Genomic DNA, 14,026 nt, shown 5'->3' on the forward strand with positions numbered 1-14,026 from the left:
GGAGCTGCAGGAGCTGGGGATCATCCTCTGTCCTGTGCTGCAGAGAGGAGCTTGCACCATCTAGAGGAAAAGAAATTGCTGGTTGATGCATTAGAAAATGGACTCTGTGTGTGTGTGTGTGTGTGCAGAATATTCACCAAATCTTGTTTCTGTGTTAGTTTCAAAACACAACAGAGCAAATATTTGCAGATTCTACAGTTGTTTCTGTGCTTTCCCCAAATTACATGAGGAAACGAGGATTAGTAATGCAGAAAATAGGATAAAAAGGTGTGGGAAAAAGTCCTGAGGAAGTGAAAGTGTTACGGAGGCAGCTAGCCTTGTTTGGGCTTTCAAATATTTCAGTGCGTGTGTATATATATATATATATATATGGATAATGGATAATATACAAATGTGTGTAAGTGTATCCTTTAATTATTTATAGTACAATGGGAACAAAGAGTTTTCCAGGAAATTCTAGCTTTATAAACTTCTCGTGAGCCTTGTGTTCATTTAAAGTTGGGGGAAGAGCCTCCGTCAGAGGCAGTTGCATTTGGTGGCCGTAGAGGTAGGTGTGATCTGTTGATCACTCTTACTCAAGCCCAAAGACATATTTTTGCATGCCTCAAAGTTATTTAAAGAAATTACGTTTTCTTATGTAACTTGCTAGTTTTCTGTAGAACAAGGTAACGTCGTGGCTTAACCCAGAGGCTGCTTGGGGTTCCTCCCCAGGCTGTCCGTCCCTAGGAACGCTCCGGGGCAGAACCTGGCCAGGCGAGCCCTGCGGCTGCTGCGGAGCTGGTCCTCACCGACGCCGGCGTGGGGCTGGGCGAGCAAACCCCGGCGGGCTGCTGGCGCGGGTAGGGCGGGCGTCAGCGCTGGAGGGTGCCATGGCCACCCTGGCATCGCAGTGCCGGCTCCCATCCTTCAGGTGCGCCCGGTGTCGCATCTGTTTGTGCCAGACTGACACCCAGCAGTTTTAAAAGCTGCAGGAAGCTTCAGTGGGAGGACGGAGTGATACATTGGGTATTTGTTTATGGTTTTTAATAGTAAATATTTTTCTTCCCTGTAGGTAATAACTTTCACTGTATCTCATGGGAAACTAAGCAGAGGCTCAGTTGCAAAGATACTTACGACTGAGATTTCTTTCCCTACAGAGTACAGCTTAGCTTCCTGTTGAGGTGTGGTATTTTAAAGGATGAGTGTGGCTGTCTCTTTTAGACTTGAATAGTGATATTTTTTTAAATTATTTTTTCCAACACTAGCTTTGTCAGTGGACCCCGGAGAGCAGACTCCAGTTTAATGCAAGTTATTTCTAAATACAAAAAATGATCATTTTTAAAATATAAGTGTTCCTGTCTAGTGTCTGAACATGCAGATACCTGCATTCCTCTCTGGGATTCATCCCTGGGTTATTTTCGTCCTTCTAGGGACTATTTGCATTCTAGGTTTAATTTCAGCATTGAAGCTTCAGGATTCGTTTTGAGCAGGTTTGAGGTTTTTTGTTTTGTTTTTCAGTTTTATTTTGAAACCTTACATGTGTGATGAAACTCATCTGTAGGCTGTGCTTCAGCGTAGTTGGGCTACAAGTTAATGCCTAAAACCCGGATGACTAAACTGTTTAACTTCTTTTTATCTAACTTTTATTTTTAAATCTAACAACTCTAGATTTACTTTTTCTGGTTTTTATAGGTCACCGCTGCTGTTTCAGAATTTATATCAGCATCTTAGATTTCAGGCATGATTTTCCATTGATAAAATGAGCGTCGTTGTTCTGGAGTGCGGGAGGAATGATCGCTTCTTGCTTCGTACTCGGTGACCCTCATCGGGGAATCGGCTTTCGGAAAAGCAGCAGAACTGTCACTGCGAAGTTGAATTTCTGTTGAATGTGGAGTTCTGTTACTTTGCGCAGTCCCTCTTGGCGCACGTAAACTCTTTGCTCCTGCCTTACTCATGAGTAGTTGGTCATTTGTAGAGGTCAGGAGAACAGGGAGAGTTCAGAGTAGCCTGTCTCTTCCCGGTATGAAACATTAATCCTTGTTCGCTAGGGACTCGCTCACCTTAAACAGCTTAAAACTCTATTTTTTGCCTGCCGGAGTTAATCCAGCGCTGAGCCGGCTTAGTGCCGCCGTGCGCCGTTGACAATGGGTGCGGAAGCGGGGCTGGCCGGGCAGCGGCTGCGGCCTCAGGGCACCGCGTCTCTTGGCCAGCAGGACCTTTGCTCATGTGGCCGGTCTGTCGGTGTCACCCAGCTGCCGAGCAGCGGTGGCTTTTGGTGGGGCGAGCAAGGGCTGTGCAAAGAGGAACTGATCACCGTGCGCTTTGTGCTCCTGCCTTTCTCCTGCTCGTAACGATGTGCTGCCAGGATCCACCGTTCTGAAACAACACCCGTCAGACTTCTGGTATAAACAGGGAAGCGGTGCCGCCACAGCCGCGGTTCTTGCTGCAGGTGCCAAAGGACGATGGCCAAGGTGTCGTAAACGCAGATTAACTGTGCTGCAGCGTTGGTAGGTTTTAGCGGTCTGGAGAGCTGAGCCTCAGAGACGCTTCCAGGCAAGCCGGGCTGCTCTTTATTCTGGTGTGTTCTGCACTGGTGAAGAGCTGCAGAGCTTCATTCCCATCTCAGGACAGCTCTCCTATGGCTGGGAGCGTCTGTCAGTCAGTCGGGTGATGGGGTACCGTGCACCGAGGGTCTTGGACCCGCTCGGAGATCCCCGTGCCTCAGGACCTGGCGTCGCTGTGACGGTTGCCTGTCATTAGGGAAGTCCTGAGCTGCAAGAGCTGACGTTTAGGTCCCGGTCTGTCGCTGCGCCTCTGTGCTGCGCAGGGGATCGTTTAAAGCTCAGTTCTTAAAGCTGGTTGGCGAAGTGGGGAGGACTCCCAAAAGGAATGAATGAAACAAAAAATGAAACGCGAGAGGTGCGTGGTGGCCTGTGTTTTTCAGCTAGTGCCGCTCGCTCTTCACCCCCCTGCCCCTTGTATTTGAGCGTCTCCTGCCCGCACGCCGGGCCTGGTGCCTAGTGAAGTGCAGGTATGGCAAAGTTCTTGAGAAACAGCATGCATTCAAACAACCTTTTTCCCCCTAATATTTTGGGCATCTTTTGAAGGCTAACCTGCGGCATTGTCCCTGAATGTGATGTAAAGAGCCCTGGAAAGATGAGGGGGTTTGGGGGGAGCATCCTCATTTGTATTGCCTTTAGCAGCACCGTTTTAAACTATTGGGCTTGACTGTGTTCCTCTGCCACCTGGAGAAACAGTGAAGTTGGAAGTAACATGTCTTTAGACTGTAAATTCTGTAATGGTTTCAAAGAAATTAAAGGCGGGGGAGTGCTTTCGGGAAGCAGGGCACAGTCAGAAATGAAAATCCAGATTCAGTGACCTTTCTAGCTAAGAGCTGCTCATGGAATTAATCCAGCTCTGAGCTAAATTAATTTTTTTTTCCTAGAGGATTTGTTTCCTTTTCATGCACAGCTGTTTGGCTTGTCTCTCCTGACCCAAGTGGAGTACGGAGCAGAGCTCCCCTTCTGTGCCGCAGTCGGGCCATGCCAGCTGTCCGGGCACGGCTGCCTGGGGTCGGCTCCTGCTCCAGGTTTGGTTGTTGTCCTGTAACGCTGAAGCGCGTGAGCCAGGACACTCTTTGCTTGCCAGATCAGTTTGTTTCCATCCCTTGGGCCTCAGTTTCCCAGCTAAGCGCCAATAACGGTAGCGCCTTGTGCTCTGTAAGGTGGTTGGAGAGATCTTCCGCTGATAGCGTTAGAGCTGGCCGTGATCCGTGGGCTGCTGTTCTTCGTTAAAAAGGAAGAAGTCCTCTAAACTGGTCTGTGTTGGGGGAAGTGATTCTCATCTCAGCCTTATATGGGGATTTGCTATTAGCCATCATGAGACTAAGACTATTTAAATTAAACTCTGCTCGTGTGGGCTGGATTTGGGTGCGGAGCTCAGCTAGGAAGGACTGTTTTGTTAGGACTGCTCCACCAAGGCTGTTCCACGTACCAGCCCAGCCTTTCCGATCAGTTATCCATGTGTTGAAATTTCACTCGCCGTGAGTTAACTTCAGTGTATTAATACTGAAGTTAAAACTGATTTTTTTTTTCATTAGGTTTTTCAGGTGGGTACACTGAGAAATTGAAAAATAAACCAAACCCCACCATGTCTTGCTTCTCACCTACTTTGAGAGCGTGTTTGCAGGCAGAGAGGGGACGCTGGGGAGTGCGTGCTGTGCGCTGGGCTCCCTGGAGGGCTGGGACAGCCCGTGCTTGTTGCTGCGCTTCCTCCGTTCACATGCAGTTGGCTTCGCATCTGAATCCTGCCGCTTGAAGGAGACTTCTCTGGAACTTGCAGCACAATCAGAAGATGCTTAAAATAACTGCCGTGTGAAAGCTTTGGACTAGGTGTCGCTTTTACACTCGGTTTTCCTTTAACTGTCAGTGCTGTGTCTCACTCGGTTTGTGCTCTGGGGTTTTGGATTGATGGTTTTTTCCTATTTAAATTTTTTTTTTTTTTCCTTTTGGCCCCCAGTGTTTATCTGAACTGTCTGCCGCAGCCGCGTGACCTCCCGCCGCTCTGAACTGGAGCGTTTCTGCCCTTTCACTGGACCTCGGTGTGGTTCTGCAGCAGCAGCGGGCTTGGTTTTTCTGTCAGGTGCTGCTGGCGTTCTTACCCCCAGACTCCCAGGACTGTTAGTTGGCAGGGACCTCTGGAGGTGGTTATTTGGCCACCTCTGACGTGAAGCAGGACCGCTACCGGCATTAGATTGGGTCCATCGTAGCTTCATCCCGCTGAGCCCGAGACCTCTGACACCTCCTAACCTGAAGGTGAATATGAAAGGTGTGTGGTCTGGGGCTTCTGATCTTCAGTGTGGAGTGACACGAGTGTTCCTGAGGAACCTTTACCACCTGGGCAGCAAGGGTGGTGCCCAGCGCTCAGTGAGGTGTTGTACAAAGCGGGTTTCATCGCGGCTGAGCGAGCGGCGCTCCCCGTGTCTGGGGTGATGAGCAGAGCTGCCCAGTTCTGCGGGGCGGCACGTGCAGCTTTTATCTCCTGTTTGACCAGAGGTGGAATAGCTTTCACTCTGGGTTTGATAGCGGGGTACAGCTGTGTGTGTGTCCATCCATAGCCAAGGGCTCCATCCCTTCTTTTGCTAAGTTCTCATAGCGAAGGAACTGTGTGCGCTAGGAAAAGGTAATTCCTGGCTGTCGGGTTGAAGGTAGATTCTCTGTTTCTGAAGATGAGGGAAAAATTGTGGTCATCAGCGCAGTAAACAGAAACACCAGCACTGACCGTGGCACGTAGAAGGTACCGCTCGGTGAGAAACCCGCTGACAAAGGCTCTGAGCACCTAAATCAGTTGCCTGGTCCCTCGTGCCCTACTTAGTGTGAATGGGTGCAGCTCAGCTGTCGTCTGCGCCTTTTTTTTTTGTTTGTTTGTTTTTTCCCTCTCTCCTCTACAGTTACAAACCCCGCAATCATGTTTGCAGCTCCCACTTCAGAGTTTCTTGGGCTCTTGATTTTGGCAACAGACCTGTTATTTCAGGCGAGTGAGCTGTGCGTTGGGGGTAGAGAATTTTTCCGTGCGTTTTTGAAGTCTTGATTGTGCTTGACTTCATGGCAGCCTCAGTGAGATTCTGTGCAGATCCTGGCAGCAAGTTATTTTCACTTAATAACTTTTTCTCAATGCAGATAACCTCTTACATGACAGTTTTTATATATATATATATATATATATATATACACATACACATGCTGCTTAGGTTAATATTCTCTTGAAAACTAAGGGATGTTCAAGAAGATGCTCGTGGAAACTGTGTATTCTTACTTTGAATTTGAAATGTGCAGATGCAGAGCTGCTGTCAGCAAGTCATTTTCGCCTAATAACTTTTTCTGAGTGTCAATGATAACCTTTTACATGAAGCTGCCTTGTGCTACTTAGATTAATATTCCCTTGAAAACTAAGGTTTTTTTGAGAAGGCGCTTGTGGAAAATGTCTCCTTGCCTTGAATTTGAAATGTATTTTGTATTTGCAGATTTTCAAATTTTATTCTTGAATTCACTTTTTATGCCCATCTTTGTTTAGGGATGCCTTTTGAGCAATTTTGCTTCTTACCTTATAAAACGTGTTCATTTTTTTGGCCTGGGCTATGCTGCTGGTAGAGTAGGGGGCAGTTACAGAGTCGGTGTATTTTGTTGCTTGCAAATCCAACCTCATTCTTCCATAAAATCATTAAAGTCTCACTTGAAGTGGGGGCAGGTAGCCCTGCAGGGGTTGTTTCAGCTCTGAATGTTACATGCAGCTTTTTTCACCTTGAGTTCATTCCTGACCAGTTCTGGATAATTATTCTGCTAATAATTGTGCTAAACTTGTTTGTCTCCTGCTTTTTGTATCTCGTTCCCTTTACTGTTGTACAGAGAGCAGTTGTATTTCCTCCTTCTGAACTAAACAAGCAGTGGTTTTATTTTTTCTTTTCGTCTGGATTTGTATTTCTTTTTGGTTTGATTTGTCAAGAAGTTCGGTGTTATAATAGTGCGACCTTGGATTTTACATTATTTATCTTAAGGCAGGAGTGGCTGTAACCTCTCCCGGGTTGCTGAGAGACATGGCCCGAGAGATTGTGTTAGAAAGCCTCAGCAATCTCCAAATTAGATTTTGTCACATCGTTATAGAAAAATGGCTTCTCAGCAAAAGGTTCAGCTGAATCCAGAGGGATTCTTGGCCCGAGGCGCACTTGGGAAGTTGTTTTTTTGTAAGGAAGGAATGTGTGTTATTTTCGTTTAAATATTTTAATAGACATTTGCATTTCCCAGAACCATAAAGAAGCCCAGCCAACATGAAATGGCTTTCGTTACAGACAGAACGTCTTTTGCTCATCCTGGCTCCTGCAGAGGCGGGGTGCTGGGCACCTGCTGGCCTGGGATGCCCTGCGAGCCTCCCACGCTGCCCGGTCTGCCCGCAGGGCGCCAGCAGCGTACGGCTCCTCTCCCAGCGAGGAAGGCTCCTGGAGCATCTTCAGAAATTTAGAGATGATCAAGCCCAATTCCCCTTCCGTGCCTGTGTTAGTAGGTGCCGGGCTGCAGGCTGTATTTAAAACACGTGTGTGTTCTTGCAGGACGCCATGGGTTGGTGTGACCGGGATGTTTTGTGTCGAGAGCCTCACGGGAGTGCTGTGGGTGCTCGCTGGGCGACGCAGGGCTCTGCGCTGGGGCTGGAGCGAGGAGACGCGGCGTCCCTGCGGGGTGCTGAGGGACCCCGGCCCCCTCGCTTCTGCACCGGAGCAGGGGCAGGGGAGAAGGCAGCCCCACTGTGGGGGGCAGGAGGGCTGTAGGGGGTGGGCTCAGCCAGGGGTGGCCAGCTTGGTGTCCCAGCAAAGCCCATGCTGATGTCCTGTGGTGTTCTGGGTCGATTTGTGATGGGGTTTTCTTTTTTTTTTCCCTCTGCCACCTTTTCTTTTTCCTCCTTCTCTTTGCCCCACCTTTTCTTTTTCCTCCTTCTCTTTCCCCCACCTTTTCTTTTTTTTTCCTTTTCCATACAAGCTTTAAACACACCACCCCCACCCCCCTCGGTGGGGAGCAGCCCTGCCCTCCATAGTGCTTTTGAGGAGGGTCTGGGAAAGGAAGGGAGGTTTGGGGCGGTTGAAGGGGGACCCGGGTGCCTCGGGGTGGGTGCTGAGTGCTGAGCCCCTGGGGAGGGACGGAGACCTGCAGGTCTCACCCCGCGGCACGAGGCGGGGGGAGCCACACGAGCATCCTTGTGTGAACCCAAAAGGAGCTGCAGGAGTTCGTGGGCACCGGAGCGAGGTGAGGGGCTCTGTTTCCCCTTGCTATTTCCATCCGGCCTTTCTGCCTCCATCCCCTTTGGCTTCGGCCCCTCTTTGCGTCAGCACATATCTGAGGTGTAAAAAATAACAAGCAATTCTGCTGCTTGGGTTTGTAAGAGGCGCAGATGTTGGCTCGGCTGTGGCCCTGTGCAAACACACCAGTGTTTTTGCAGAAATCTGTGGGAGACTTGCTTGTGATTTTGGTGGGGGTTATTTTTGGTGGTGTTTTTTTTTAAAAAAAATTTGTTTCTCCTCCTTGTTCTAGAAGGTCAGTGCAGCATCAGTTTTCTCCTTTACCTCTGTTACCTGGCTGGTAGCAGTGACAGGACTTTGTGGACTCAAAACAGTAGCACGGCATTTAGAAAACGCACTGGAAATTTCTGTGAAATGCTGCCTAGAAGTGACTATATCAGTTCATGAAAGAAGCTGATGTGGGATGTTTAAAACCATCTATCCTGTCAGTTTTGGCTCTAGTTAAAACTTGTAGAGTTTTTATAGCCAGAATGTGTTAAAAATGTGCATGGGACAAGGCTGGTGTAACCTAACAGTGTTGTTTCTTATTAGCATAATTAATGTAGCTGAGAAAAGCACTACTTGTCTGAGACTTTATTCAATCTAAAACGATCCTGCTTTTGTCTGCCTTGAAACCTTGTTTTTCTTGTGGCAGCTCATTATGTGATAGAATTGCTTAAAAATATTTATTCAAAGAAAGCCCTTCTATTAGAAGTATGCAAGCAAAATATGTATACAAAGCAAAACCGGTGCCATTTCTTCATTTCCGCTAACATAGATTTCTCCTAGCATTAGGAGTCTGCTCTGTTTAATTAAAAAAAAATTAAAATTCTGGAATGAGTTTGTTATGAGGTGTTGATGAATTTTGCAAAGCGATTGCCCAGTGATCCTGGCTATTGCATTACAAAGCATCAAAGAGAGAAATACCGTTTGTCAATACAGCAAAGCTCGTATTTTTTACCCACAGGAGAGTAGAAATGCGTGTTTTGTCGTTCCTTTACTTGTCCTTACAACTTCCACCTTGGAAAGACAGACCTAAAAGTGCCAGTAGCAACGCAAGCTGGAACGAGTTCTCTCATTTTTACACTGTTCTGCAAAGTGTCACCAGGGAGGGGGTAAAATCAGCTGGTCCCGAAGCACTGGACCAACTGGTCATGCTGGGCTTTTCTGGGGTTACGTTTTGTTTTCTTTTGGTGGAAAGAAGCTCAATAAACTGGTCTTCATCTCTCTTTGCAGGTGAAGTCTGTGATAAATCTGCTGTTTGCTGCTTACACGGGGGATGTATCTGCACTCCGGAGGTAAAAATCCGTGCGGGGCTGGGAATGGGGATGCTGCTTGTTTGGTACCCGCGGTTGCTGGTTCCATAGGGATGCGCACATGTGCTGTGTCCATGTCGGGGACATCCGAGCTGCCGGGGGATGGAATAGTCACCCCAAACCCAACCAACTGACCAGTGTCCCCCCCCCCCCCCCAACCCTAACTACCAAAAAGGTACCCTCACACTATCCCGCAGCCCCTTTGTTTTCCATCGCTTTGGATGGTCTAAAGATGTTTCCTCAACCAGCTTTTTTTTATAGTGACAGCCAAAAATCCCAGCTGTACTCTCACCTGATTTATAATTCAATTCTGAAACTGCCACAAGAATTCAGGCTGGAAAATGCGCGTTCTTGTTGGAGGGGTTAGGAAATCTAGCTTTGCTTTTGAAATCTGGCATAGAGTCTGGCAACATTTAAAGTAATAATGGTAAGAGATCCTAAATAAGTGTGTAAATTTGGCTAGAATATATGTGACTATCATTAGTAGGTGGAAAAATGTGTGTAGTTCAGCTCTGCTGTCCCCGGGCACGGTAGTGTGCTGAAAGAACTGCCAACAGCTTAACACTGTTGGGGATTTTCAGACGTGGTAGTCCTCCCTGGATGTCCTCAGCTGGCATAAAATCACTTTGCCTTATATGACTTAGCTTGTCCGTGTTAGATTATTAGATCAGATACTTTAACTGTTACATTTCCTGCAGACATTTTATTCTTCCATACGACAACTGGAAAGCAGAAAGACAATTAAGCCCCTACCTTGTTTTTTAAAGCCAAAGCCGTAGGGGCCCCTTTTGTTGCAACCGAGGGTACAAGACCCTCTTGCAGCAGACGTTTCAGCATAGGGGTGATGTTCCCTGCTAGTTTGGTAACTTGTTGTAATTACGTACGACTTTCCTCTGCGATATTTTAATATTTATTTATATTTATTCAGATTTGCTCTGTCAGGAATGGATATGGAACAAAGAGACTATGACTCACGAACAGCCCTGCATGTGGCAGCTGCAGAAGGTAATGCCTCCTCACAGGTGATCCGCTGGCTGTCGGTGGTGGCCGGCTTTCCTTAGGGTGCCTTCGCTCACCGTAGGTGGCATCACCTGCTTTTTGAAACTTCGTATGTATATACATGGAGATACATACACATATATACACTCACAAGCCTCCTTCCTTGTCTTACAGGTCATGTGGATGTTGTTAAATTTCTGCTGGAAGCGTGCAAGGTGAATCCGTTCCCCAAAGACAGGTGAGTGGCTTTATTGCCGGTTTGGAGCCCCAGGAGCATCTCCGTGCCCCCGTGAGGAGCGGTGCCGGGCAAATGAGCCGGGAACCTACTGAGCCGGTGCAGGGGAGCAGAAGGGACGGGACCCTACCACTGCTCTGTAGGTTCTGCAGAGCCAGCAGGAACAAAAAAAACGTTAAAAGCAGAGGTTGTGCTCACAGTTCGGCTTCCAAAGTATTTTCACGGTTCCAGAACTGGCTGAACGGTTAGCGCCGCGTGGGAAGAACCGGGTTGTCGGTGCATTGGGCTCTGTACGTGGGTGCTGATGTTGGCCGTGCTCTGCTCCTTCTTGTAGGTGGAATAACACTCCTATGGATGAAGCTTTACATTTTGGACACCACGATGTATTTAAAATTCTCCAAGAATATCAGGTCCAATACACGCCCTCAGAGGATTGCAACAACGGGAAGGAGAACCGAACGGTCCATAAAAACCTAGATGGCTTACTATAATCATCTTCAGCTAGATCCTAAGAATCCAATCACCTATTTAATTGTGGTATACATAAGTAATGAAGAGCGTGTGTGTTTCTATCTGATAGTGGTATATATTTTACAGAAGTCTCTGTTACTTCAGTGTTATGTTACAGGAGTTTCTATACGCACAGGACAAATCCAATTTCTCTCGAAACAAAACCAACTAAGAATCTCCCTCCATAATGTGAGCAATATTACCTCATGCTGCATATAATTGATGTATAAAAATATTTAGCTGTTGTTGGCTTTACTGTGCACTACTTAATTTATTTTTGTGTTCTGTGTGAACTCTAGTCCGTGGTCAGGAATTTTTTCTGCTGAATTTTTGTTTCTGTAGCCCTCTGTTTCCAGTATGGCCAAGGTGAGCCAGAGTACTGTCGGGTATGAGCGTCAGTGAGGTTTTTTTTTCAAAAGCTGAGGATGCTGATGTAGATTTAGGCTGGGTGTGTTAAGGATCTGCACTTACCTTGGGGAAAAAAATAAAAGAGATTTCCACACAACCTTGTTTACATAATATAAATATCAAGAGTATATAGGTGACAGTTGTCAGTGGTCTAGGCTTGTTCTTAGAGGTAGTCTTGTCAGGGAATCTGTTTTAAGGTTTATTTGACCAAAATGGCATAGGGGAATGTGACTTGTAACATCAGACAGTGTCTAGTGGGGTTTTTTTGTTTTTGTTCTGGAAGAGTTTCTTATGGTTCCCTCTGCCTCCCTCCTCTCTCTGCACACCCAGCTGCTAAAGTGCTTCCCCTGCAGCCGGGGAAGGCGGGTGCGTCCGCTCCGTTTGCCCTGCGGCAAGGCCGGCGAGCTGCGGAGCCCTCCTGGGCTGCCAACCGGCGAGGGCAGCGGAAGTACGGGAAGGGCAAAGTACCAAACCAAATATTACTTGTAAATCTGACTGACTTTAGGCTTGTCATCAGGAACGCGGGTGGAGTGAAACAGCTTTAAGGAGCATAGAGCCAATCAAAGCATGAGCAGAGCGGGAGGGCGGCCCGATTTTTGGGGGTCTGTTCTCTTCTCGCGCTGCAGGCTGTTGCATCGGTGGGATGCTGCTGGTGTAGAGCAGGAGTTCAGCGTCAGGAGCACAAGCAGGTGATGCCTTTTTGCGGTGGATGGTGGCATTTGTTGTCGCACCGCTGATGGCAGCTCGGCACGTGCCCGGGCGTGGGAAAGGCAGATGCTGCTTGTCCACGGAAGCAGCACGTGCCAGAGTTCCCTGCCCCACGTGCAGCGGCTTCTGTTGATAGCGGGGCACGGAGCCTCAGGAGCGAGCGGCCACTTAAGAGTTCGATATTCACAGACCACCGCCGTTGTGGGACGTAGGCAAGGATTTTAGCACAAGAATGTTAGGTGAGAATCGTTCAGCACGTGGAAAAGGAGACTGTGCTTGAGAACTGCGTGTACGGCTGGTTTTATCCTAGCGCATAGCGTACAAGTCATTAGATCTCAAAAGTCTAAATTTTCTGTGTTTAGGCAGCAAAATCCTCCTGAAATGATGTCCAAATTCTTTCTAGAATGGCCCGAGCACTTTATAGAGATGGTCTGAACCACGTTACCCTCCTTTTGCAGATGAGCACACTAAGGGCCTGGGAGAAGCACCTTCTCCAGCGTGGCCCAGCAGGTCGGTGTAGTTGAGAACGAACCCTCCGGGGTCCCTGTACAGTCTCTCGTCGATAGCCATGCTGCCTCCCTGCAGGGAGGACAGGCCACGGGAAAAGTGCTTGGTACCCGTCACAAGCGGTGACTGTCTTCATGGTGGTGAAATCTTGGGGGAGTCTCAAAGTGCGAAGCCCTGGAACAGCATCGCGAAGCTGGCTGGCATGGTTATCAAACACTTTTTCTCAAGAATCTTACTGTTTTTAAGTTGGGTTTTTTTTTTTTCTCTCCTTGTATTTTTTCTTTTTTTTGTCCAAAGATCAGCTATTTTTCTGAAGGCTTTTAACCCCTTCTTTTCACATCCTGTGTCACAGCCACCTTTAGTTCTAAGGGAGAACTAAACGAGGTGGCCTCTGGCTCCCTGCTGAGCCACACCGGTCACTGCGCAGCACAAGGGCTCTTCTCCAAGCTGGATCCCAACATGTTTTCTCTGGCAACAGACCTGTCAACTTCAGCGCAGGGGAATATTTTCAGATGGATTCTGATTTAATGTTCTGTATCTCAGTGCTAATCTGACTTCCTCCGTATTTTTTTTTCCTATTAAAACATATCCTTTAGCTGCTCCGAAAAATACCTGGTTTAGCTTTATTTAACTGAAACTTGCATTGCTCAAACTGGCGTTTTTAAAAGATAGGTATATTATATAATACACATATATTTAACAGAAAAACCAAACCAACCAAACCAAAAGAAGGGTTTTAACTGAGTTAACGCTAAAGATCATGGCTGTCCCTCAGCCTAACGCTTTCCTGAATCATACCGAGTGCTTTTAGCCGGTCTTCGCTTCAGTGCATTTTTGCTGGTTCGTTTTAGTACTTCCTCATTGTGAGAAGATGGATTATTTTGTAATGTTCGATTCAGCGATGCAGCTATTTAGACATGGCGTTATTTATAAATATAAATATATGCAGTACATTGGTTTGGCTGTTGATCATTCACGACACTGACATGTAGATTTTACCGTAAATAGCTTTTGGTTATCTTCTCAAACGCTGACTTCCCTACGCTCCAAAGAGGATTCTCCGCTCCTTTGGGTTTTTGTCATACATGTTTCTTCTGTATCGCAACCTAAAATCGTTAAGCTAACTTAATGCTTTGTACTCGGAAATATTGTGATAGTCTTAGCATTAATTAGCCTATCTTCGTGAACAAAATGTATTGTACCGGGTTTGTTTTTTTTTCTTTTTGCTTCAGAGCTGGACTATGGGTGACTCCACCTCCTGGCAGTGTACTTCTGGTCACGGTAACGGACTGGGCTGATCTTGACTCTTAGATTCTGTGTCGTGGGGAATAGACAGCGATGAATGTATTTCTAGCAGTTTCCCATGAATGAATCTAAACTTGAGCTGTACTGGTTCTGAAAATGAAAGTTATTTATTTTGAGAAATAAAATCCAGATAGTGTTGCTTTTTACAGCATAATAAATGGAAATACCCAGGTGGCGGTGGGTTTTATTGCTTATCTATGCGACTGCCTCTGGTCACATCCACGGTGCGAGGCTTAC

At 47.1% G+C, this 14,026-nt stretch overlaps 1 protein-coding gene across 2 annotated transcripts in view; it reads left to right on the plus strand.

The window, feature by feature from the left end:
* GLS (glutaminase) overlaps positions 1-13,960 on the plus strand; it is a 66,443-nt gene extending 52,483 nt beyond the window's left edge. For both annotated transcript variants that reach the window (XM_040604366.1, XM_040604365.1), the window contains 4 exons: positions 9,038-9,099; positions 10,046-10,122; positions 10,291-10,354; positions 10,686-13,960. In XM_040604366.1, coding sequence (XP_040460300.1) covers positions 9,038-9,099; positions 10,046-10,122; positions 10,291-10,354; positions 10,686-10,842 — 360 coding nt within the window. In that variant the 3' untranslated portion in view covers positions 10,843-13,960. The remainder of the gene's footprint in view (positions 1-9,037; positions 9,100-10,045; positions 10,123-10,290; positions 10,355-10,685) is intronic.
* The last annotated feature ends 66 nt before the right edge of the window (positions 13,961-14,026 follow it).

Source organism: Falco naumanni, chromosome 8 (assembly GCF_017639655.2).
Source record: "Falco naumanni isolate bFalNau1 chromosome 8, bFalNau1.pat, whole genome shotgun sequence".
NCBI lineage: Eukaryota > Metazoa > Chordata > Aves > Falconiformes > Falconidae > Falco > Falco naumanni.